The following is a 25,826-nucleotide window of genomic DNA, read 5'->3' on the forward strand; positions in this document are numbered from 1 at the left end:
TGTCAAAATGCTGAGGACTGCACGGCCGGGGTAACTTTTGAGGATCAGCCAAAGCCACAGTAGGCTAGTGGAAGGTGCGCTTTTCGGGGACATAACGGACCGTGGGAGCAGAGGATTTTGTAATTATGACCGATTCAAGGACTTGCGATGACATCTAAACGAAAGTCATTGAAGCTCAGGCGATCTTTCAGTGAGCAGTTAAGGAACTCCACGTCCAAAGCTTGGGATTTACTATGGAGAAACATCAGGGAGCGGCGGCTCGCAGGTCAGTAGGCTATTTTATAGGTAGTGTGCTGTGAATCTCTTCTAATCTTATCCAATGTTTTTATCCGACAAAATTAAAACATATCAAATGCACCAATAAACTCAGGTAAAAAATAGGTAGGCCTATAAAGCTTCAATCTAAATAGAATTAAATAGAAATGCCCAAAACATTTTAAATTTAAATAAACATTATGGTCTTAATTTAAGAATTCTGCGGAATTAATAGGCTACCGTAAACTGGGCAACTTTACCATTTTCAATGTGCCGAACATGTTGTTTCACACAAATGCACAAATTCTATTTTAAAACAAGCAGTCCCAGGCTATTGCCACGGAGTGGCGCTGATGCTTTGATCTGACTTAAAACGCACACATGTAGCAAATGATCAATATAGCCCATGTCATGTACTATACCCACGTATTTTAAATGGGTTACAGCAGGTACAAGATGATTGTGAGTTAATATTGGAGAAAAAAGATAGAAAGCCCCTTTTACGAATTTCTGAGTGAGACAGAAAAAGCGTAAGCCTTTGCCTATTTGTTGATTCGATTGCTTTATTAATTTAATTGCAATATTGATAGTTATGAGTATGACACTTCTCTAGACGAACCTGCAGCTTATTAACCTAAAAAACTACAATGCTAGGCTATCCTTATCCCTACATTTAATTGGGCTAATGTCATTGCGGAAAGCTAGCAGTAGCACTATAATGTTTCACTACTTTCTTGTGCAAAAGTGGTTAAAACATACAACATAGACTATATGTTGTATGTTGTTGATATATTTGTATGTAGTACAGTAGTAGCCTATTAATTTATAAGGGTGGCGTAGGGGGTTTGTCCTCTTTTTCGAGCTGTGTGTGTGTGTGTGTGTGTGTGTGTGTGTGTGTGTGTGTGTGTGTGGCCTGCATGGTGCTGCAAAAGCACACATGAGCTATATCTCAAAATGGATTTGTCCTCACAATAGCACACCTTTCGAGTAGATTGATTGATTGATTGATTGATTGATTGATTGATTGATTGATTGAATACTAGACGTTTGCGTTGGAAAATGTACAGGACAGTACAGTTCAATGATGGTCAACTAAAAGGATAAAGAACAAGAAAGTTGTTGGAGTTGTTTGCTTTGGGGTCCCTTTGTACTCAATTCAGTCTTAATGTGTAGCAACAGTGCATTTATGGCATCCGGTGAACTCTAGTGTATATTGTCATGCAGAACAAAGCATTTTTGATGGAGAAATAAATAGATATTTGATCTGTCTGTCTGTCTGTCTGTCTGTCTGTCTGTCTGTCTGTCTGTCTGTCTGTCTAATATGCACAAAAATACATATCCAGTGTAAAACTGGATTCCGTATTGAGTTGTTGGAAGTGTGAAGGATCAGCATAATATAATTTGTGGTTTTTGATACTACATTAATAGAGCTGTGTGTACTATTATAGTAATAATATATGAGAGGGCGTTCTTTACTGTGATTATGGGTGGAACAGTGGTGGTGATGTGGCTAAGGATGAGGTTCAGGGTGGCCTGCTGGTTAGAAAGACCATCCTGCAGGTTCCATACTGAATCTGTACCCAGTGATGGAAAGTAAGTACATGTCCTCAAGTACTGTGCCAAGTACAAGTACATTTAATTTCCAGTACCTTTCCTTCTACTCCACTACATCTCAAGAGACAAGTATTGTACTTAGACTTAATTCACTACACTTATTTAACAGCTTTAGTTGCTTAGTTATTTGGAAGATTTTGAATATTATTACAAAAGTCTGTATTGACTGTTCATTTAAGTTAAAGTAACGCAATAATTTCAGTGTAAGGTTGTGTCTCTGAGAGTTGTGTACTAATTACAGTGTGCAACCATATGACACACTAAAATGTACACAACAGCATTTCTGTTTATTATTGCAAACATTCTTGTTTTGTTTCTCAAAAACAAAACAAAAACATAATCATAATGCTGTACAGCTTGGGATGTAGTTGTACATGTACATGTGTTTGAGTGAAAGCCCACCCATTGTACACAGCTGCTGAGGCCTTATTACTGAAGATATGTCTAAAAGCCAGGTTTGAATACCAAATGTTGTGTACAACATGAGCATAGCTATGCAGCCAAATGTAAGTTGTGAATCACAGTGGTAGCAGTCCTTGAAGTCGAATGCTTGCTGCTGTTACACTTCTATCATTTCCCCCTGACACTTTGTTGACATTTGTGCTCTATGAGAAAAGAAAGACATAACTGCATCATAAATCGTTTTGAATGAATTCAGTTAAGATGTGAACCAGAATTAAACACAGCCGGTCAGGCTGTTTGGATCGTGGGGTGGAATTTATCAGTCATATTCAGACTATTCTTAAGCCGTCTTCTTAAACCACAAACGTAGCCACGTCAGAGCCAAGCTTCCCTGGGCAGATTACACGTGTCTGCCTCTGAAAACACACCACATCAAACTGGTACCTAAATATTACGCAGCTGCCTCTGATCTCTCTGTGTGCAGCCCTGGGCCCAAACCTGACTCACAAAAAAGAATCCCCGGTGACTACACCTGTCTGGATTCTGAAATGATGGCTGAGTGCTGAATGACAGCTGGACTTCTCTTACACAATGACTGCTGTGTCAATGGAATTTAATTGGTTGTTCCACAATGACATCAAGAGCATTACTGTATATAGAGAACAATTTGTCATTTGTGAACTAGACAAGGCTTTTCCTGAACCCTAGTGTGTGTGTGTGTGTGTGTGTGTGTGTGTGTGTGTGTGTGTGTGTGTGTGTGTGTGTGTGTGTGTGTGTGTGTGTGTGTGTGTGTGTGTGTGTGTGTGTGTGCGTGCGTGCGTGCGTGCGTGCGTGCGTGCGTGCGTGCGTGCGTGCGTGCGTGCGTGCGTTGCGTGCGTGCGTGTGTGTGTGTCCATCAATTCTGCAATTAAATACATTAAATCATAAAATCCCCCTTTTCTGCCACACTCAGACGTGTGTGTGCTCGCGTGCGTGTGCTTGCATGTGTTTTGCCGATGCTGTCTAGTAATTCAGCCCTGAAACGTAGACAGGGCGTGTTAGAACAAGTTTGATAAGGACTGCAGCCACAGCGGCTGACACATGACACTCCTTCCAAGGACACAGAACAACAGCTATTTCTTCATGGCATGCAGCTCCAGTTAACCACCCAGCACTGCCAATACATCTAGGTCTCATACACAGCAATCTGGGAACGCATAAAAAAAAAAAAAAAGATCTCTGGGGGCACAACCACCTTTTTTTGTGTAGAAACAGGTACTCGTTTTGGCTCCTCCCCTTACTTTGTCTACTTCCTCCCTGGTACTTCTGTTTATTACTGCTTACAACAACACTGCATGTTTAGGGCAGTGGTGCTGACAGGTTCTGCTAATATCTTTATCTTTTTGCCATCTTTTATTTTGATTGGATAAAATTGGTACCTGACCTGAAAATGTACTTTCTTTTTACTAAAGAGCTGGAGAGATGGGGAGAGAGAACACTCTAAACTGGAATGATAACTATCAGAATATAGAGCTTTAGAACATTTTAGCAAAAAACTCACATTCACACGCACGCACGCACGCACGCACGCACGCACGCACGCACGCACGCACGCACGCACGCACGCACGCACGCACGCACACACACACACACACACACACACACACACACACACACACACACACACACACACACACACACACACACACACACACACACACACACACACATTGTAATATTTCACAATAATGTGCTATAGCTAGACATTTGTATGGTAGAACACATCTCATCCTTGTTCGTTATGCTGTTGTAAAGTGCCATGATTGATTTGGTAAGATGAGATGTATATAGTATACTCAGTCAATTTCTTCTCATCTTGACAGGGATGGGGGAAGTAAATGGGTTCAGAGAGGTTACTATGGGCACACCTGTCACTCAAACAAACAGCACACATTTGTTAGGATCTGGTACCTGAAATAATTGCTTCTCCTGCAATGTGTCTGTGTGTGTACTGTGTACACAGTGAAATCCATAGTGTTAATTCAACTCAGAGAGAGTGTAAAACTGGGAGTGTGTGTATCTGCAAGATTAACAGTTGGGTCAACACATGAAATCATCCACTCAATGTCACACCACCACCCAATACCTGAGCAAACAGCTCTGACTCTTTTAATATAGCTCCTGGTTGAGGTGTGTAGAACACCATTACGCCCCAGACAGGTTATATGAAAATGTGTGGGGGTCTCTGAAGTGTGCTGCTGAATTGTGATCTTTGTGTGCTTAAAAGCTAGGGTGTGTGACGTGTGTTTTTGCCAGTCACGATGTGGGACCAGACACAGGGGCTGTGTTGTGACTCTGTTCATAATATGTATGGCCCCTGTGCTTTCACTGCCAAAGTGCTCTGTATGCCTGTCGAGAGCGTCTGGCTTTGATTGGCAGTGGGTGGGGTCTGTTTGCACGGATACAGACTCTATATTTCAGGTGTGAGGGGCGTTGTTTTCCATACTGTAAATCCATACGACTTGTATTTTTAGGAGCTCTACTTTTTTACATATACCATCAAATGAACATACAGTATAATTGCTTTAAAGCTATTCTATGTTTTGACAGAAAGTATTTTGGACCAACATGTCTTTCTCTTGACTAAGGGCCGACTCAAGACTCATACTCCGCTTTTAGAGCTGCATTTATTTCGGTTCGGCTTTGTCCAAACTACAATATGACGTCATTCAGAGGTTGTGGTGGGTACTGTCATTAATTCGGCTGTTCGGTGCCACCGATATTTTGTGACTCCCCGAACCGAACCGAAATAAATTCAGCTCTAAAAGTGCAGTATGCATCGGCCTTAACTCTTGGCTTTCACTGAAGGATGATATACTTAGTTGCTCACCACCATAACCCATGTGGCTGGTAAAGACAAGCCATACAGTAGTAGAATATATTAAAGTTCCTAATTATTTAGGGGGAGGACAGCTTGACCTAATAAATGGGACTTGACCTAACAAAACTTTTTGCTTACATGAGCTTTAGTATAGTGTGTTACACTAAAAGAGCAGTGAAATGTATAACTTCCATTCAGTCAGTCACGTTTTCCTGTGTATTGTGTATTGTTAGATTGTAGGGATCTAGATTCTTCATTATATAAGGTGTTCAAATTAAAAGGGTTTTTCTCCAGGGATCCTCACACTTTGTGGAGACTTGCTGAGAGTTAAGAGGCTTTGGCAGGCTGGAAGCTGGGGGTTGCGTGAGGGGGTTGGGGAACAGAAATTAGCATTCTAACACCAAGAAAACAACCTCTCCCACCCTCAGTGCTTTTCACGGCAAAGCACAGACTCACCCTGGTAAAGTGAAACTGGCACGTGCGTGAACGGCAACAGCAGACGAGTTGTTCTTGCGCTGGGTGGGTCTAAAGGCCACTATTTTCCTAAGCCTTCCACTGACTCTCCCCTTACTCAGTTCATAGGCATTCCACTGGTATTTATATTTCCCTCCAGACCAGGGGAAAGCTGACAAGCGCCCACACAGACCTTGGATTCAGCTCAGCATGGTGGGCAGGACTCCAAGTGCTTCCTGACTATTGGCTGCTCTGTGGTCACGTGACTTGGAGAGGTAGAGAGAAGTATTGGCACTCCTCCCCCTAAGCTCTACTCCCTCTGCTCTCTCTCTGCTCATTTTTAGGCTAGTTGGCGTCTGTATGTGAAGTCTTCTGTTACTGTTAGTAGGAGAGAGTGGTAGTGGAGTGGTCAGGGACCAGTTCTGGGAGATCATACCAACCATGTTTAGGGAACTCCCAAGGTCCCCAAGCAGCGAGTGCCTTGGGAGTATGACCCCAGAGACTCAGGACATCTACCTGAGAATGGACCATCACAGGAGACGCTCTGGATATAGATTGGGAAGGATCATTGCCAGGCAGCAACTGTTGAAGAAGATTGCTGGAGGTATGAATGAAAAGGGTTTGGATAGACGTGCAAGATGCAAAGGGAGAAATATGATCTTATACATACTGTGTAATTACATTTTCTTTGACACAACAGCCAGTCATATTGTCACTTAACACATTTAAAGTCTCTGTGCTGTCTTAAGCCGGTGCAGTTGGCCTATCATTTTACAAATGTAACTTGTTGCTAAGCTGCTGTCAGATTGTAGAATGTAAACCTAAAACACCACATTTTTAGGTTCAGACTCAGAGTTGACCGAATACCAGGTGACCCTCAGACACAAAGTTGTATTGTGCTACTGACATCATTGGTTTGGGGACAGCTGATGACTTTTGTCACAACAACTCTGTCTTGTTTTTCCTGTCACTAACCCCCACTGTCAACAAAAGATGGAATTCCATACAAATAATGCGTTGGAAATGAAACACTGGGTGACCAAATGTTTCTTAGATCCGGTCTAATCCCTGAAGTGCAATAACAAGGGACTCCATACTTGACCTTCAGTTGTCATGGCTTCCTTTTTTTTGTGCTACTCACTGCACTGTATGGTCAAAAACAAACAGTGATAAGTGATCGCATTGCATCGCATGGCATTAATCAGGCATGTAACTAGAAAGGGGGGGGGGGGGGGGGTCATTGGAGGACAGTTGTTACTCCCCTCAGCTTTGTCCAATGTTGTCTCGCGACTCAATTGACATAAAATCTACCTGGTGTTTTTAGGCCAGGCCTGTGAGGATGGGGGGTGGGCCACACACAACACAACCAAACTAGCTACCACGCCCCTCCTTCCTGCAGGTGAGTGGCCCAGAGCCGGATCAAAGTGTGGCCACATTTCATAACAACAGCCTTAGCAGGAGCCTCCGCCACCACTAATCGATCCAGAACATAGTTTTCTTCCCAGTCACAGTCCTTAATGCACGGTGACACATCGGTTCCATAACCCTATACTCTGGGGGAAATTACCTGTATCATCACAGAGGATTAAAGCAACACATCAAGCATGTCTTTTGTTCATTCTAGAAATGAAAGACCCACAGGACTGAACGACGTGCTGTGGAGCAAATCTTGATGGTCTGTCCCCAGGCGTGTGGAGTCATGTACCGTTTACTGGGCATGTGTTTTCAGATTATAGCTGTCTGGCTTGTCGGCAAACCATACAATTTTTTGTCATCTGTGATTTGATGTGACATCTTTGAAATGACTTCTGTGCGAGACTCCAGTTTTGTTTTACTCCCTTATTTGCATATGTTTGTATTAACCTACAGCCAGAGTAGATGCAGCTTACTAAAGAGAAGAATTCATGTAGAAAGTCTGTCTACCCCGATTTCAAAGCTCAGCTGCCCTGTAGAACAGAGCTATTTATACCCCTACACCTGGTACAGTAACTCCTCCCAGGTGTGTGTGTGTGTGTGTGTGTGTGTGTGTGTGTGTGTGTGTGTGTGTGTGTGTGTGTGTGTGTGTGTGTGTGTGTGTGTGTGTGTGTGTGTGTTGTAGTGCGTGTCAGTGCATGTGAGTGTGTGTATTTACTATTCAGGGTGTGTTTTCATTGTGCTTGATAGCATCGCCAGCCTGAGCAAGGCCAAAGGCTGATCAAACTTTACACTGATTGGATCATGAGTTGTCTCACACTGTGTGATTGTAAACAAAGCAACACGACTCAATCAACTGATACAGAGGATAAAACAGCTCTAACTGTATGTTCCAGAGATTGTGTGCCCTGTGTCTTTCTTTATCTTAAAGTAAATTGAATTTAACCAGGAAAACGTGTGTGTCAAAGGGACCTCCTGCCCTTTAGGTCAGTAAAGTAACATTGTATAGGAAAACCAGATCCATATTATAGAATATGTTAAATCCTATCAATCCTCTTCTAGCGTTGATGTAGGATGGCAGTGTGGCGGGTCAGGGGAGTGATCTCCTTGCTTTGCAACGGCTCCTGCATTCCAGCTGGTCAGCCCTGTTGACATAGCAGACTGAAAGTGAGTGGGGGCCGTTGACTGGCAGAGTTACTCACATATATTGTTTCACCCTGAATTCCAGGGAGGCTTGTGGGGGTCTTAGTCATGTTTCCGATTTGATGGCATTTGGTGTACCACCAGAGCTATGTGTGTGGGTCCTCGACTAGTTCAGTGAATCAGTGCACTCGTGACCTGCTGTCAATGTGCCTGGAATCCATCACTGCGCTGTACTCCCGAAAATAATATATTGTCGTTGTTGGCCAGAAACCATACTTTTTATGATTTTTCTTTTCTTTTTGTATTCTTCTTTTTTTTTATGGATTCTCTATGACAATGTCACGTAAAAGTTGCAATGCCGAGCTACAAGCTTGTAGATTTGTTTTAAATGTTAGAAAATGGTCACCTATTATTATGGCATTGTCAAAATAGGGACACCAGCTTGAAAGCGGTCCATGGGTTTTATAAATATTAACCAAAGCAAAGCAAGAGCTTGTGACTACATAATAACTACATTGCTCCAATGCAACACAGGTACTTCTCTTTTCCAATTCCTGAAAAGTTGTGGTTTCAGACATACAGGTTTTCTGTTTGACACCGACGATTGCCTGACATTATATGAGCACCTTTTAGAGTTGCTACTTAGTTTAAGAGGGGGTTTTTGTTTTGTCTTTCTTTCTATAAAGTGTAATGGAACCAAATTACTTTTGACTGTGCTGCGGTAGTACATTTGTGCCAGCCAAGGGAAGGGGCCTGGTTTTATTGGAGAGGAATGTGTCTCTTTCCTGTCAATATTCCAGGGGTTTTGGAGCCGCATTCTCTAGTCTACCTCATCGCTCTGGAGTGGCTACTGTGCTTCTGCATTGTTCCGTTTTCCTCCTGCGCACAGTCTCACATCACACCATCTGGAGGCCAGATTCTCAGGATTTCGGCACCCGTTAGTACTAGTGATCTTGATGCATCACTAGAAAGCAGAATTCAGCTCAGCCTATATATTTTAGATTAATTCAGCCTTACATATACAGCTCTATCACTTAGCCCTTACAATGACTCCCATTTTTCCATGCTTGCATGCACACGCACACGCACACACACACACACACACACACACACACACACACACACACACACACACACACACACACACACTACCTCCTCTGTGCGGAGTCAATGAGGTATTCATCCCGTTACTGAGAAGTATTACTGCTAGATTCTTGCTTTTCATTTTAACTTTCTTCGTTCTATTTAGAGCAAATCGTTCTGAGCTGTTTTCAGTGTCTCTGTTACGCTTTGTACAATGATCAAATGTTGTGTGTGTGTGTGTGTGTGTGTGTGTGTGTGTGTGTGTGTGTGTGTGTGTGTGTGTGTGGGTGGGTGGGTGTGTGTGTGTGGGTGTGTGAGTGTGCGCGATGCAGAGATAGCCAGCTGTCCTGTAGGCATTTAGAGTACTAGAGGTTCGCGGCCCTTCGGGCCGCTCACATCTAGAGTCCACGCCCGCTTTTTTCTTTTTTTTTAAATTAAAAAAAAAAGTTAAAAAAAAATTTTTTTTTTGATTTTTTTTTTTCTTTTTGAATATAAAAAGGTTTTGGCCTAATTGTGTTATTATTGTTACTGTAATAGGCCTGCCAATGTTTTATTTTCATTATTTCAATGTTTTCATTTTAGCAACACACACACACACACACACACACACACACACACACACACACACACACACACACACACAGACAGACAGACAGACAGACAGACAGACAGACAGACGACAAACTTCTTGTAAGATACAGGCTCTCGGCTAGCGATTGAGTCTCTCTCTCTCTCTCTCTCTCTCTCTCTCTCTCTCTCTCTCTCTCTCTCTCTCTCTCTCTCTCTCTCCCCCTGTGCAGCGGCCCCCCCCTTCCCTCTTGTAACCTGAGACTCTCTCTCTCTCTCTCTCTCTCTCTCTCTCTTGCTCTCTAGCGAATGAGCGGACGGCATAGGGTTAGGGGCGGTATTCCTTACGCCCTAGACGACTACCTATGAATTGAAGTGGATGTAAAGGGGGCGTGGAAGTGGGATGCGGCAATAAGCCCATTGTAAATATAAGATGACAAATCCCTTGGGGAAGAAAACATTCCTGCCTAGGATTTTTTTTTATTTTTATTGAATACTTTATTGACAGTTTTCAAAAAGTACAGAGGTACAGTTAATTATACAATAATGCTAAATAAGGATAACACAAAAAGCCCAGCGGGCTTGTTTCCATTGTGGTCCTACATATTCAATTCATCAAGACATACTGTACAATAATGTCTAGATCAGCGCTATTCAAGACTTTTTGGACTTTTTTGCTATTTTGTTTGTTCCATAAGAAGAAACTTTATCTTTTCATCATTAATCATTCCATCATGACAATCGTTTTGTTCAGTGAGGTTTGGCCTTGGCTGTTATCTGTGTGTTTCCTTAATTTGTTAGACTAGTCATGTAGAGTGTTACAAAATCATTCTCTAAACGTACAAAATAGGACCGTACTTTTTAGCTTGCGGCCCTTGGACTTTTGGTATTTTGCTGAGTGGCCCCTGAACCATCTTAAGTTGTGTAGCCCTGGTCTAGATAGAATGACTAGAAATCATCAGTGCAGGATAATTTACAGAAAAACAGTGGGGTGGTCATTTATTTTGACAAGCTAGATGTAAACACTTGCGGTGGGAGGACCGGAGCACTTGAATTTTTTAAGATGACAAGCTCTACCCTATTACCTCGCTTCTTCCTATCACTGCTGGATAGCTCATTCTCAAAATCCTTCTCCAAAAAGGGTCTTGAAGTGAGGTGGTCTTTTGTGAAGTTGTAACAGTAATAAGGTGTGTGTGATCTAGTTTAGATTCTGCCCTCCTCCCTCAACACTACTCATTCAAAAGCACTGAATTTTTCATCAGGGGGCTCTCACAACCTGTAGCACTTCAGATAATCTGCATGTGAAACACATTTAAACTGGCCTTGATTCAAATTGAGGTTTGATAAGTGTAGTCCACTCAGTCAGTACGCAGGCATGCTATTTATATTCATGGACCTAACTAGCATACACCTTATTATAAGGCAAATGTAGTTTGTTACTGTTAAAGAACTTTATAATGAAGCATTTTTATGATAAAAGTATTTTGAAGGCTGTAATAGTTGCAGCTCAAAATGGATTAACCCAGTCTGGTAATTTAAATTAAAGTGGGCCTCATATTTGGTATTTATAAGCTGGATGTGGCTAATCGCTTAAACATCTTCTTTACAACCATAGCCAAAACACAAATTGCCCTCTCGCTCTGGGCTTTTTGGTGGAGAGCACATCTGAGCATTCTATAGTAATGTATGTGTACGCAAAGATGATTTTAAACTTGCCATGGTGACCACTGATAATGTGTTTTAAAAATTGAGCGCCCTACACACAAGGCCACTGGCTATGACAATATCCCCTCCAAATTTCTCAGAGACTCAGCCGCCTCCATTTCTCCAATCATTGCCTACATAATAAACCTCTCAATCATACAGAGACGTGTCCCCAAAGATTTCAAACTAGCGAGAGTAACCCCTTTTCAAAAGTTATGAAAAAAAATAGTCTAACAGGTTTCAAAGAACATCCCATTCCACTGACCCATGCCTTCTCTATTTGAACGACATCATCAAACATGGGGTGGACTTGGGCAAATACTGCTGCATGGTCATACTAGACCTCCAAAAGGCATTTGACACAGTAAATCACTCTATTTTGATTGATAAGCTAAAATCAATCGGTTTTGATAGCACAACAGTGATCGGGAGGGGGGAGAACAGGTGGTGGAGGTGAACGGAATGTGGAATGCCCTACCAACGGCCATAAAGTAGTGTAAAACCCTACTCTCATTCAAAACCGCTCTAAAAAGCCCCTACAGGTAGCTGTAACTAGCTGGCCCCTGTAAAAATTAAGTCAAAGCCTACACGCACTCCCCCCCGATCAGTTTACTGTACATATTTTCTATTTCTGATTTGTTTACTGTACATTCTGATTTCGGACTTATTTGATGTTTTGCCTGCAATTTAATGTTTCAATGAATTGCGTACAAAGGACCCCAATGGAAACAAGCCATAATGCTTTCTTGGGTTTAAGTACTCTTAGCAGACCTTCTATTGAACTTAACTTTACCATGCTTTTTTCTGCAAACTGCTAAGTATTCAATGAATCAATCAATCCAAAAAAAGAGCTGCACAGACAGACTCCTCTAAAACACTATATAGCAGTGGTTCTCAAACTTTTCAGGCCAAGACCCAAAAGACAGATTAGAAGTTTGCCCCGTGACCCAAACTAGTTAAAATAGACAAACTAGTGAAAATAGCAGAAGAGCACAACGCGTCGCTTCACACCGCGTTGCAAACAGATCGGATATTTTCACTACTTCTTACACATGGGTGCTTTGGCATTTGGCATGTATAGCTAGTCGAGTCATCACAGTTGAGCTATATCAATATATGGAGTCTGTGAGGTCAGATGTAGGTATTGACCAGCTCCATCTAGGACGGAGATGATCCAGTCGTCTCCATGTATGGATATCCAGGGTTTGATGAGGTCAGTGTCGTCTCTCTTCATATATTATGGAGATCCAGGTGATGATAATCAGCGGTCTTGATTTGCAAAGAATTCTGTCTTGGCCATATATGGAGCGTCCATATATGGGCATTGTCAAATATGGGCTTATTATTGATGACATCAGGGATCTCCATATATGGGCATACAAGAGACATGGACGGAATTAATTTGCAAGTGTGACTCATGTCGCGCAACCTGGTTAGATTGACACAATATGTCCATATATGGGCATCCCCAGATATGGGCTTAATTCTGATGGGCATAAAAGGGATTCTATTAGTGTGGTTGCCCTAACAGGGCATCATCTGGGTATCAGATGTAGAGGTCAGCTCCATATATGAAGATCTAGGTGATAATCCAGTCTTCTCCATGAATGGATATCCAGGTGATGATAGTCAGCAGTCTTGACAGTCAACAATGTGATGTCAGAAGGTCAGCTATAGACATTGAGGCATTACAGGGGGGGGGAAAAAGCCTGGATGGAATTTGTTTGCGTTTTTGTTTTAAAATGTATAAAACTTTTTTTCTTTTGTAAATATATGTATTTTTTCTTAAATGTAGGAAAAGAAATGGAATTTTTACTCCAGTCGCCACCCATAAAAACTGGTCTGTGATACCACAAACGTGTTCCGACCCACTGTTTGGGAATAGTGCTCTATTAGCTCTATAGCAATTATTACTAGAATATAGACCTTTTTCTTGATTTGTTTTTGGGCTTTTTGCCTTTATTCATAGGACAGTAGACTGACAGGAAATGGGGGGAGAGGCGGAGAGCGACATGCGCCAAAGGCCGCCTGGATCGGGAATGGAATTAACAGGCAATGAGGGATCAGTATTCCTGGTGATGCCAATAGTGATGTCATTGGTCATAATATATCAGTTCTTTTTTGGAAGCAGTGATGCCAGTGGTGAGCGCACCTCATGGGGCGCTCTGCTTGCGCACAAGAGTGCATTCCTAGTTTGTACTGCCACAGGGCGATATAGCATCTCAATCACCCCAAAGAGCCACTGAAAAACCAATATTTTTGTGTATGAATGGACAAATAAGTGGCAAGAAATACTAACTTCACATGCAAGGGACTACATTCGTGAGATAATATTCAAAGTGCAGCTTATGTCAAATGTTTGGGAAACTCTGAGGCGTACTCTTGATAATTACATCTTTAATCCCTGTGACAGCTTGTATCAGCAGTGTGCTGGGGGTCACACAGCTTTGAGTCTCTGTGTGGGAGAGAGCTCCGTTTATTTCATTTAATGTTGGCAGCAGAAAAACAAACAAAATATATGAGTCAAGACCAGCCCACAAACCGACTGGCCCACCAGGAATATTGCCAAACTTTGCGATGGCCAGTCCGCTGCTCCGCGCCTGCCTCTCATCCACCTTGCTTGTATTATAAGTAGTTTAAAAGTATGGACATGGCAGGACAGCAATGAGTAAATGTTGCTGGATAAGAGAATATACTTTCTGATTACTGAATGACTATAAGATAACATAGTTTAGTTAACCTACATTGAAGTTGTTCAGCGGGTTGAATTATATTTAATTTATAATTGAACACTACACTAAATTTTACCCAACCACATGATTTAGCAACAGAATGATCCAGTCCAGCTTTCATTTAGCTGCTGTTGTAGATACTGTCTTCCAGTTCCAGATACACAATGACAGTACCTCTCTCTGCCTAGAGGTGGCAGGATGTACCCACATTTTCATGTATATTTGGCTATTACACGTGTGCAGTGATTCCTGCACAGGCTAAGTGAGTTGACAGTTGCCACATGTGTGAGGATAATCATTGACAATAGGAAACAGTGAAATACCTTGGCTCCAGTGAAACAGGAACACAGTCACACATTAACAGAGCCAGGCAGGAACACTTTCCCCTGTTCAAAGGCCAATTGCATTCCACACAGCATACAATGCCAATTAACAGAAAAAACCTTATTAAGCCATTTCTAATGAAAAGGAAAAATGATAACAGCACCTTTGATGCAAATAATGACGTCCTATTACTATTAAGGATTTTGTGGAGAACATTCTGAATGAGATTGCGTCTCTATATATCTATTGTATTTTGACATCTCTTTATCTCAAAATGAAATTTCCTGTTGGATACAATTCTTAAAGGAGTAGTTCACCCACAAAATTAAAAAGAAATCTATTGATTACTCAAACCATGGAGACTTGAGTTCAATAATATTTTTTTGTTTTAATCAACAAAATGACAATAATTTCATCAATGTATGTACCCCCATTGATTCCGGATGGGGACCCAAATGCCTTTGGGTCCCCATTTGGAATCAATGGGGGTAGATTTACTAAAATCAAACTTTTGTTTTAGGAATGAAAAATACAAAAAAAATATTATTGAAGTCTCCATGGCATGAGTAATCAATAGAAAAAAAGTCATTTTGGGCGTGAACTACTCTTTTAAGCTACTATTTGTTTTGTCTCTTCTAGTAGTAGAGAGTCTAGAGACTACTATATTTACTGTGCCATAAAGTTTTCTCAATAGAAAACTAGAATCAAATGTTTTTTGATAGAAAGTTTTGGGTGCTTGTTGTTTTCTTAAAGTGTTAAGCCGCAGGGGGGTCCGGGGGGGGGGGGGGGGGGTAATCTGCATAATACCTTGTTAAAGTGTCCATTTTGTTAAACTTTGCATTTGTAGTTATTTTACTGTAATTTACCAACATAGTAACCAGCACAGATAGACAAAGAGACATTCATGGATTCATATTTATTCAGAACTAACTTTTATCTTCCCCCCTGGACCCAGGGTATGGCAGCTGCATACCCCTGCCATACCCAATTGACGCCCCTGAGTCAAAACATGCATTGCGTTCTACCTTTTCTTTGCTGACATCAACCCGTTACACACAGTGCTGCAAAGTGCATGATGATACTCGTCAATTCTGCGCTTCTTTATTAACTAATTTACCTTGCTCCATTGTTGGCTAAATGACGTTTCGTTTCGGCGTCTTTTGGGCAAATCTGCAAGTACTCTCGCCGTGGTTTCATCCACAAGCGTGGGAGGACGGAGGAGTGACGGCGGAGCGTTCAGTGTGAGCGATCTGCTCTATAAATGAAATGCACACACGTGTGTGTCTGTGAGCTTGTGTATCTGCTATTTTTCTATACCAATGAAACGGGAGATTTGCAGAGATATGTAAATGTAACCATTAAAGCAATAACACCACTCTGAATGGAGAGAAAAACAGATCTCCGATCTCATTTCATGCTTGTGTAACTCGACAGATCTCCATCTCAGCCAGTGCTTGTGTAATTTGCGGGGAATATATTAATCTGACTCTGATTACAAACCACTTGAACTACGACTTCTATATCCTATCATGCCAGGGGGAACAAACCCAATTGCGAGCTTGTTGATTTGTGGCACTGCATAGATTGGCAAAAATAGATTTGGTGTAGTGTAGACTGAATATGTGGTCAAAGTAAAGAGCAAAATTGGGTCCCGTTTTATTCCAGAGGTTTTGAGGCAGGAGTAGGCTTAGATGAGGCGAGGTAGGCTACTGAAGCTCCGTATACTGCGTATATCACAGCGGTGCTTAATAATAAGTGAACTTTCCGACGGCGAAGTCCTTCTGATGGATTTTTCTTGGCTGTCAATGTCTCTATAGTCCAAAAAATCGCTCTGAACGTGAGTAAAACGATAGTGTACTGTGTACGCTGTATCGACTTGTCATCTAAAGCATTGCCAAATGGGAAATGTTAACTTGAGCATGTTTAAACCACTCACCGTTTTTTCCTCCTCTGCTGCAATGAATCGCTCGCCTCTGCTCGCACGAGCCGAGCACAAACGAGGAAGGGCGAAACTTGCCGAGGCACAAATGAGGGAAGGCTGGTGGGCTGTGGCGCTCGATTCCACATCTAACGAGGAGAAAGCCTCGTTAAAATACGTGCAGACAGCCTGGCTCCGCCCGGCCAAATACCTTCCGACACGTATATCGCCCTTCCCAAACCAAAGAAGGGGGGCGAAAAAGCAACTAGCAAAGCCCACGGATAGAGGAGCAGTTGATTCCACATGATCTGCACGCTGAGCGGGGGCGGCGCCCACTGACTTCAATAGAATACGTGGAGCCAGCCGAGAGAACCGCCCGCGTTTATCATCAAGTGACATTTATCCACTTCCCATGCCCACGTCACTTCCAAAGTGACTTCCAAACCCTAGGTAAGGAGTTTTGGTCATAGATTCCCAAAACTAAAAACAACAACACTAGTTTTGGTGCTTCGCTGCCCTCCTCTGGTAAAAATGTATACAACATTCCATTCAGAGAATAATTGTGACAGAAAGGCAGAAGTGTGCTTTCAGACCACAGGCATTCAGCATGCTGTCTGTTCACGTTAAAGTCCTTTCAAACAGGTTCTGACTGTCAGAAGACAATCTGCTAACTTCTAACCACTAACCATGCATGAAATGTCAGTCCTGCATTTCATATCGGCGTAGATGCACATGCCTTCTCTCACAACTTAGATTATCTGATAAAGCACAACAATTGATTTGCACATTCCAAGCGAGGTGTTCTAGATAAGCAGCCATTCAGCTACCCACCTCATTGCATAAGATAACATGTGCTGCGTTGTGTCATATACTGTGATATGCATATCAGCTGTGCATTCCAGGGCTACTGAATCTTGGACCCATTTAATTTGGTGCTGTTAATTGGACCCAGTGTGTCTCTAAGGATGGTTCCAATCCTTATGGAGGCTTTCTCATGGCAGGGGCTTTTGTTCAGCACTCCTTCTGACACCAAGCTCCGCTCTACCCCTTTGCATTCTGAAGCCTAATTTATACTTTGTTGCATGACCATATCGCTCTTCCGCAGAGAGACCTTGAAAAGGTTATTTTCAGAGAGTAACATCATTGCGCGACAAAATATAAATTAAGCTTGTGGCTATTCCCAGAGAAGGAGGGGAAACCCTTGTAGTCCCCATTGGGAATCTGTCCAAATGGGAGGTTGGACCCACTCTATCACTAAATGCATCTGCAGACATGTTTCCTTTTGTTTTGTTTTGTTTTAATGGCTGCGAATGAAAATGTAACCAAAACTAGATTCTGAGCTTAAGGAACATTATGTAAATTTCCTGGCATCCAGTCAATTATTTTCATGTTTGTGTAGAGATTTTAGGTCAGCTGGCTGGGTGTTTGTCAGTGATGCATAGCCCTCCCCTTCCAGTTGTGTTATACAGCGCTCTTGGAAAACCAAATTACAGTGCTTATGTGTACTATCAAAGGGAAGGAAGAATTACAGCACACAAGCCTATATTATGACTGCGGAAAGCATGGCATGGCATGTAGCTTACTGCAGCCATATCATGCTTCAAGAGATGTACTCTTGTACCCATGTACTTAAACTGACTTTGAATCAGGACACTCACTCACTCACGTGTGGAATAACCCATAAGCTCCAAAGACAGTTGGAGATAGTTGCTTGTCCAAATTGGTCATAATAATGACACAGAAATACAATTACCTCAAGTGCGCTAGGACCAACGTATAAAGTCTATTATCCTCTTTCATGAATGTTCTTTTATTATTATTTTTTATATGTTTATTATTGTTGATGCAACAGTGTCAGTGTTTTCTTTGTTTACTATTTTGCACTTCATCTTAAGTCTTGAGAATGCAGCTGTACAATAAGTTGGTATGAGGAAAGTAGAGGAGGAGTTGAAGAGACAACTGAAGAAGCCCAGATGAGCCTCGCTCAGAGGGAGGGAAGCATGAAACGAAAGGGAGGAGATAGAGAGACAGACAGAGAGAGAGAGAGAGAGAGAGAGAGAGAGAGAGAGAGAGAGAGAGAGAGAGATAAGGGGAGAGAAATAATGATAGAAGGAGGATAGAGAGAACCAGAGCGCTCCAAAGGGACGTTGGTTGACAGAGGATCTGACTGAGGGGCAGTCAGGCAGGCCCTTGCTGGAGTCTTGCATCTGGACACAGGGCAGCACCAATGCCCACAGGTACAATATCTCTCCTAATCTCTCCCAGCAGGCTCTTGTTCTTTATATACAATGGCTCAGCAGATTTGTCACGCTATTATTGCCTTTGAAAATAGCTGGGACAAACTTTAATAAAAACGTGCCTTTATTATGAAGACTAAAAGCAACAAGAGATAAAACGGAGCTATCGATGTTATCATTGTTTCAGAGAAAAGAAAACTATGGGATATAGTCATGCTTTGCTTGTCCCTGATGGGTGTCATTATTGTCATGGTTTTGTTTAATTTACTGCAGACAGAACTAATAACCTTATCTCACTAACACAATGATTACCCCAAGAAAATAATAAAATCACGATTTTCGTGCAAAATCAATACAGTGGTGGTCGGAGGTATGCCTTGATGAAATGAAAAGGGAAATCTCCAAAGCCAAAGTTGATATTTTTCTCACCAAAGAAAGCAAATCCTTCACAAAGGCCTGCAAAATGGTTGTCAAAACACTTTAGCATGTGTGGGAAAATGGCTGGAGTCCAATGTCTGGAAGTGTTTATCTTGTTCACAGTGGTTTGCAAGCCATCACTCGCATGTATTTCAGAGAGCTCTGCTGATTAATTTATGTTCTGCTCAGAGTTGCTGCCAGTGTGTCATAGATGCTGAAAGTTTCCGGAGATTGCGGAGGTGTTTTTTTGCTCCCCAGGGACGAAGGGTCAGAGGTTCCCTTTCCTGGCACAGGCTTGGAAGTTGTGTTTTGAAGTGCCTTGTGGTGTGGTGGTTGTGGGGGAACGGGACGAGCACACCTGCCTGCCTCTGAGTAAATGCAGCCCTTACTTGATTGTAAGTTGATGTTCAGATAGATACGTTTGAGAGCAGCTACAAGCAGTTAGGGGAAGCAGTAGCTCAGGAGGTTAATCAAAAGTTTTCCAATTCGATCCTGGCATTGTCACAAAGTATCCTAGAGCAAGACACCGACTGCTCCTCTGGCACTGTTCAAAGCTGCCGACTGGCTGCTCCTAATAGTAAGGATTGGTTAAATGCAGAGGACAAATTCCAGGTATGTGAAAAGGCACTTGGCAACAATGGCCAGAGAGACTTTTCCCCACCAGCTGTTTTGAACTTGAAAGTCCTGGCATGTCCACAGGTCACAACCTAGCATTCCTTATTATTGTCGAATCAAACTACATTGCAGGGCTATCGTTTCACATTTTAGCTGTTCTAAAACATTCTTTCAATTTAATTCAATTCAATGTTATTATAGTGCCAAATCACAACAATTTGTTTCAAGACACATAGAAAGGAAACCCGACATTATCCCACCCTTTCTGTAGTATTGCACACATTTGCAAAACTTTTGTCTCGGAAGGTGCACACTATGTGACTGTATCTCAATGTCATAGGCACCATGCATGCATGCATGCATAATATTATAATTAATTAAGAGTAGGCACTGCCCGCTGTGCCCAGGCAGAGACCTGTGCTGATAGCAGAGAGAGTGAGAGTTTGAGTGTCTGCCTGAAGATGAAAGGGTCTCCGTTCTCTCTAGGTGTCCCTCAGAGGTGAAGGAGAGTGTTACCACAGCTGTGCTGCTCTTGTTTGAGTTCAATATAGGACCTCTAGAGGGGAAAAAATCTGCCCCAGATGACTTTTGACCCAGCCAGCTTTAGCAGTGGTCAACAGCAGCCTCTACCTCACATGCTCCTGTTATTTACTCCCAGAATCAATAAGCTCTTGCTGTGTGCGTCTACTTTGACATGAAAGGTGGACCTCGGTCTTTCACTCAAAGTGGTATAGTGCCGGTAGGGGGGTCACTGAAACAAATTCCAGGCCCCTTTTAAACACATCCCTTTTAATTCTCTGAAAGAGAGAGACAAGTATGCAAATTCACTGTGTAATAGTATTTGCAAACAACTGTATCGTAGGTGACCAAATGAAGAATATAATGTGTGCTAAAATGTGAACCTGTGAAATCAGCAATACAATTCTGCATTATGGTTGCATTGTTTATTGAATGAGAACATGAATCTCGATAAAGCCTTGATATATGCCAGCACAAATGCTAGTGACTCCTTGGCACTGGTCGTACTGGAGCTGGCACGATATCTTTACTTGAGTCACAGTCCTCCGAGAAGCCAGGAACTCTATGGTCTACATCCACTTGTTACTGAGACATCTCTGGTCTGCGGAAGGATTCTCTCCACAGGTCACCACAAAACCACAGGGCTAAAGTAGACTCAGGATTTGCGAAGTCATTTGTATTTGAGGAAACTTTACTTTGGTAGCTTAGCAACTCCGACTAATTTTAAACCAGCATCCTATGTAGTCTGCGGGCTACTGACCAGCACCTTGGGTTCTCCACAGGATCAAATGAGAGGGTTGGAAATCTGCGTGTGACTCAGCCCACAGAATGCCTGTAATTATTGCCCGTGCCAGGACAGCTAGCTCATGTGCCAAACACTCAAACTTGAATGAAGTGATATTCATTCACGGTGTTACTCACCTTTACACACAAATAATACCGCATTATGTTTGAGGCTGCTTGTTGAGATCAGTGCTGTTCTTTGACAAGGCTACATGCCTGTTATGATGTGATGATGATATGGGCAAATTCATATACTTTGTATATACAGTATCTTTCAGTTGAAAATCATCTATTTTTGTTGAATGTCACGGCTGCGTGACAAAGTAGGAGCTATACTTTTTGTTAAGACGGCTGTGGATTGAAAGTGAGGACAAGGGCAGCAGTGGCTGTTAGGTCAGATGATTATGGCATATTGTGCTGAGGATGCATGCAGACGCCCGCTGGGGTTCTGATGGCCACGGGGGTGCTGTGTTAATTAAAACCTACTGTGGAAAAGAAGGAAGCATTATTCCCACGACATTGGATGAATGACCCTGGGCACCACAATATTAATCCATCTTTTCATGGTCAGCGCTGCCCTGTATTTTCCAAGAGGACCATTACAACTTCATACAGAGCAAGTCAATCTCGAGGGTGGCCAGTGAGCTTTATGGTTTACACACCATGTGGCTTCTTTTCTTTGAGCCATCGTTTAATGATCACTTCTGTTCTCACTTCCTGTTTGCATTTCTACGCGCAATTACGATCTGTTAGACGGAGGGAACTGCTGGACTATTTTGGGCATGAGACATCAGATGTTGTGGTTTTGGGCAGACTGGAGCAGAGGGGGCACTGTGTTTCCCCTGGCAGTCTGTCTCGCCTTGCTTTTACAGTAAGGGTGACTGCTCACTGTGAGTGGGTGTCTGAATGTAATCAGTAACATGAAGAGGAAGAAGGCAGGCCTCATTTCCCCGCCTCCCCGCCTCCTGTCACTCACAACACCTTCCTCAGGGCAGTCAGCCAGCCGACCACTGGAAACCATTTCCCAAAATCTTCTCTGTCTCTCTCTCTGTCTGTGTCCCTCACTCTATCTCTTAGTCTGTCTCCTTCTGTCTGTCTGTCTGTCTGTCTGTCTGTCTGTCTGTCTGTCTGTCTGTCTGTCTGTCTGTCTGTCTGTCTGTCTGTCTCTCTCTCTCTCTCTCTCTCTCTCTCTCTCTCTCTCTCTCTCTCTCTCTCTCTCTCTCTCTCTCTCTCTCTCTCCAGGTGTTTTGATACAGATCATTTCCAGTGTACAGTAATGGTCTGGAGTCTGGTGGGGGCAGTCATTGTCATTGATGTATTGTATTCAACTAGCTTGTCTTGACTGATTCATTCAACATTTTCTGAAACAGAGGTGTGTCTGTGCGCGCGTGTGTGCAGGGGGGTCAGGGCTGATTTTTATGTATGATTGATATGATTGATACCTCTCGTAACTGGAAATCAGCGTAAGATACACCCTTTTCTTTAGAGTGCTTTTATCAATAGATGAAGTGTAAGCATTGTTTAGTGATTTGCTAATGTAACTGAAGTGGGTTCTTTGCATCGTTTTGTGTACTGTACCTTTTCTGGGCCCCAGTAAATTAGAAGAGGTATGCTTAACCAGGGGAAATGGCACAAATGTCAAAAGCAAATTAGAAATAGGTGCCAATCCATACATAAGGACTATAGGAAATCTCATTAATCACACACTGTTCTTGTAGATATTTTACTGATGTATTTTTTGTCATGTGATTTGTAACCTGATGTTGTTTTTTTATTTTTTATTTTTTTCCCCATATGATCAATTAATGCAATGGGTAATTACAACTAAACATCTTGCTGTAAAGCACAATTCTGATATATACAATCTATTATTTGAACAAGGCTTTGTTTCATAAAAGTAGACCCATTTTAGACCCATTCTTCTTAGAATAGTCAGTTCTTCTTAGAATAGTCAGTTCTTGGAATGTTTTTTCCATCTGTCTGTGACTGACCAACACTGTACATGCTGTCTCTGACGACAAAGATCAGACAGTGCCCTTCATTCATACATTCATTCTGCCATTTCCGTCAGACAAAGGAGTTGAGACCGAGACAGAGGCCGAGGAGATAGTTCTGGTGATGTTAACACAGAGCCTTGTAAGCTGACTGGCTCAGCATGAATCATCGCCGCTGATTGCTGACAGTTTATGTCACGGTTTTCCCCCCACTATAGCAGCTGACGTCTTTCCATTCCGTCAGTTAGCTGAAACAACATCTGGGATTCTGTGAAATCTTTTCCTTAAATAAAACTGAGCAATAGTACTAGAAAACTGTGTTTGTATTTATAAATTCTCAAGATCTTCACTAAAGTAAGTGGAATTCTTTGCCATGTTGCGCATTGACACGCTGCTCGCTCTTTGGCTACAGCTCAGGTCTTCTGTGCCAAAAATGTGCTGAGTGCGTTAGACAAGAATTGTGGTGGGCAGATCTGGGTAGGAGGTACAGGCACAAGGAGCTGAAGAAGGGGGCTGAATCAGAACACTGGGGAGCCAGCGGTAGCAAGGGGGTGGGAGAAGGACAGATTTAGTGGTGGGACAGGCATATGGTTGTTGGGGGTAGATGGAAAGGGAGAGAAGAAAGAATGAGAAAACAGCAAGCCTTGGATCTGAGTTAAAACTGCCCTTTTCAGAGAAAGCAGGAATGTGGCTCAGCGTGGGAATGAAGATGCTTTGACATGTTGAGATGCTTTGTTTAAGTCTTGACGGACATATGAAGCCTTAAGATTCTATGATGAAAATATCCCGTAAGTAAATGATTATAACTTATGTTGCTTTGTGTTGTTACACACTTGACAGATTTTGAAAATGTGTGAACATCACACATACAATTAAAAAATTATGCATTTCTTAAAATGTGGTAGCGAAGATATTATCCATATGTCGGTTAGTGTTTTTGACAGAGGGATGGAGCTTTGGATACCACAACGAATTTCATGTTTCATATTTTTGGCTTTTATCCAATAAGTACTTTGTGAGGGACTGACTGGAATGTGAAGAAGGCCTTCAAAGCTGACATGTTTTCTTGGCAACGCTTGTATCAGCTCAGAACTATCCAAGCATGCTGTATGTTGTTCTTCTCAGTGCATGCATGCTGTTACATACCATACCTCTGCTGTGCGTTGAATTGCATAATGAATTGTTGCCGACAGCCATAAAGTTGCGTAAGTCATATTGTAAAGGAAGGTGAGTCCCCTCTGGGACACTTTGGTACATATGCATTTGTGGTACACTGCTGTCGGTCATGCTGGGCCATTGTGTCACGGCACTGCTTGGGTATCATGTTTTTTGTGACACTGCAATTTTAGACAATTTGGGTATCATGTTTTTTGTGACACTGCAATTTTAGACAATTTGATCAGGCTCTTGGTAGTAAACTCAAGTTCACACACCATGGCATGTCGCCAACAACCAGCCATACCACAAGATACTTCCTTAGAGAACGGATGAGGGGACAGAACGTCTCCGTTATGGAATGTCAAACAGAGGAATTCCCATCTCAGATTTCTTGTCCCCAGTTGTTATACCTGTGGCTGTGGGACAGAGAGAGCACCTGAGGCTGCGTTTTCAATATGTGGTGCAGTGGAATAATACCAGCCTGATATTATCCACGTAGGAGGGGAGCCCCATTGAACAGGAAGCCTTTGCCTCCAGGTGACATTAGGTGGGAAACAGAGCAGTGTTAAGCTGTGTTTTCACAGAATTATTCCCGGAAAAGAATTAGAATAACTTGCTGGAATGGCAATGGGAAAGACCGTTTTCACATGTCCCTCTTTGGCAGCAAAAGTTCTGGTATTGCCTGATAAGAGGCCGTTTACATTTGTTTGTTAGTGGGAGTACACATGTTGACTCAACTGCTAATCTCCATGCAGGTTAAGGGGGTAAACAGCAGATTTTTGCCATCCAAGGACACACGTATGCATGCATGCATGCATGCACGCACTCACTTACTCACTTACACACACGCACACGCACGCACGCACGCACGCACGCACGCACGCACGCACGCACGCACGCACGCACGCACACACACACACACACACACACACACACACACACACACACACACACACACAGGGAACTGCTAATATTTATTCAGTTGTTGGTCAGTCTCCAGACCAAAGTAACATTTCATAGATTTTCAGGGATATAGACATATAGCGGCACAGGTGAGTCCCTGGATTAGTGACTTGGGAACAATGGATTTGGAACATTGTTGGTATTTTTTGATTGCACGCATAGATTAACTATACGTAACTAGACTGTATTGTTTGATGAATGCCTATTCTTCGGTTATGGCATATTGTACTCAGACAGTAGTGTAGCTTGTAGTGACAGAGTGAAACATACACCAAAGACCTATTAAACGTGAAGGGTCTTTATTATTTATGACATTTGTTTTGTAAACTACACTGTCACATGATACAGGGGTGGAGCGAAAGCTACACCTTTTGCGTGGCTCTCGTCGGGATAGGATATTTATACCCCAGTCATAAGTCACTCATTCTCTACATGATTTGGAGACCAAATCATCGGTAGAAATATTAGATTAAGTAGCAGGAGGACATTTATCAACTGTAGAGTAATGTTTATCAGTGGAAGGAAGAGTGCTTAACTGGTAAGAATAATATAGAATACATTTTAATATTCGATATATGCAGGTTTAGAGATTGACTAACATGATATGGATTCATCAGTAAAGTGAAAGAGTTGAATTGTGATTTAATTGAGCTTCCTTTTATGTTATAACTA

The 25,826-nt window shown here is 42.3% G+C and overlaps 1 protein-coding gene across 4 annotated transcripts in view; it reads left to right on the forward strand.

Moving 5' to 3' along the window:
* stard13b (StAR related lipid transfer domain containing 13b) overlaps positions 1-25,826 on the forward strand; it is a 73,391-nt gene that overhangs the window by 31,472 nt on the left and 16,093 nt on the right. The window contains exon 1 of one of the 4 annotated variants that reach the window (XM_080732222.1): positions 18,610-18,705. The exons of 2 other annotated variants lie outside the window; for them this stretch is intronic. In XM_080732222.1, the coding sequence (XP_080588348.1) occupies positions 18,696-18,705 (10 nt within the window). In that variant the 5' untranslated portion in view covers positions 18,610-18,695. Of the gene's footprint in view, positions 1-18,609; positions 18,706-23,615; positions 23,822-25,826 lie in introns of those variants that run through there. One more of the 4 variants, XM_080732221.1, reaches the window with a different exon arrangement.

This window comes from Nannobrachium achirus (assembly GCF_963921795.1).
Source record: "Nannobrachium achirus genome assembly, chromosome: 8".
Taxonomy (NCBI): Eukaryota; Metazoa; Chordata; class Actinopteri; order Myctophiformes; family Myctophidae; genus Nannobrachium; species Nannobrachium achirus.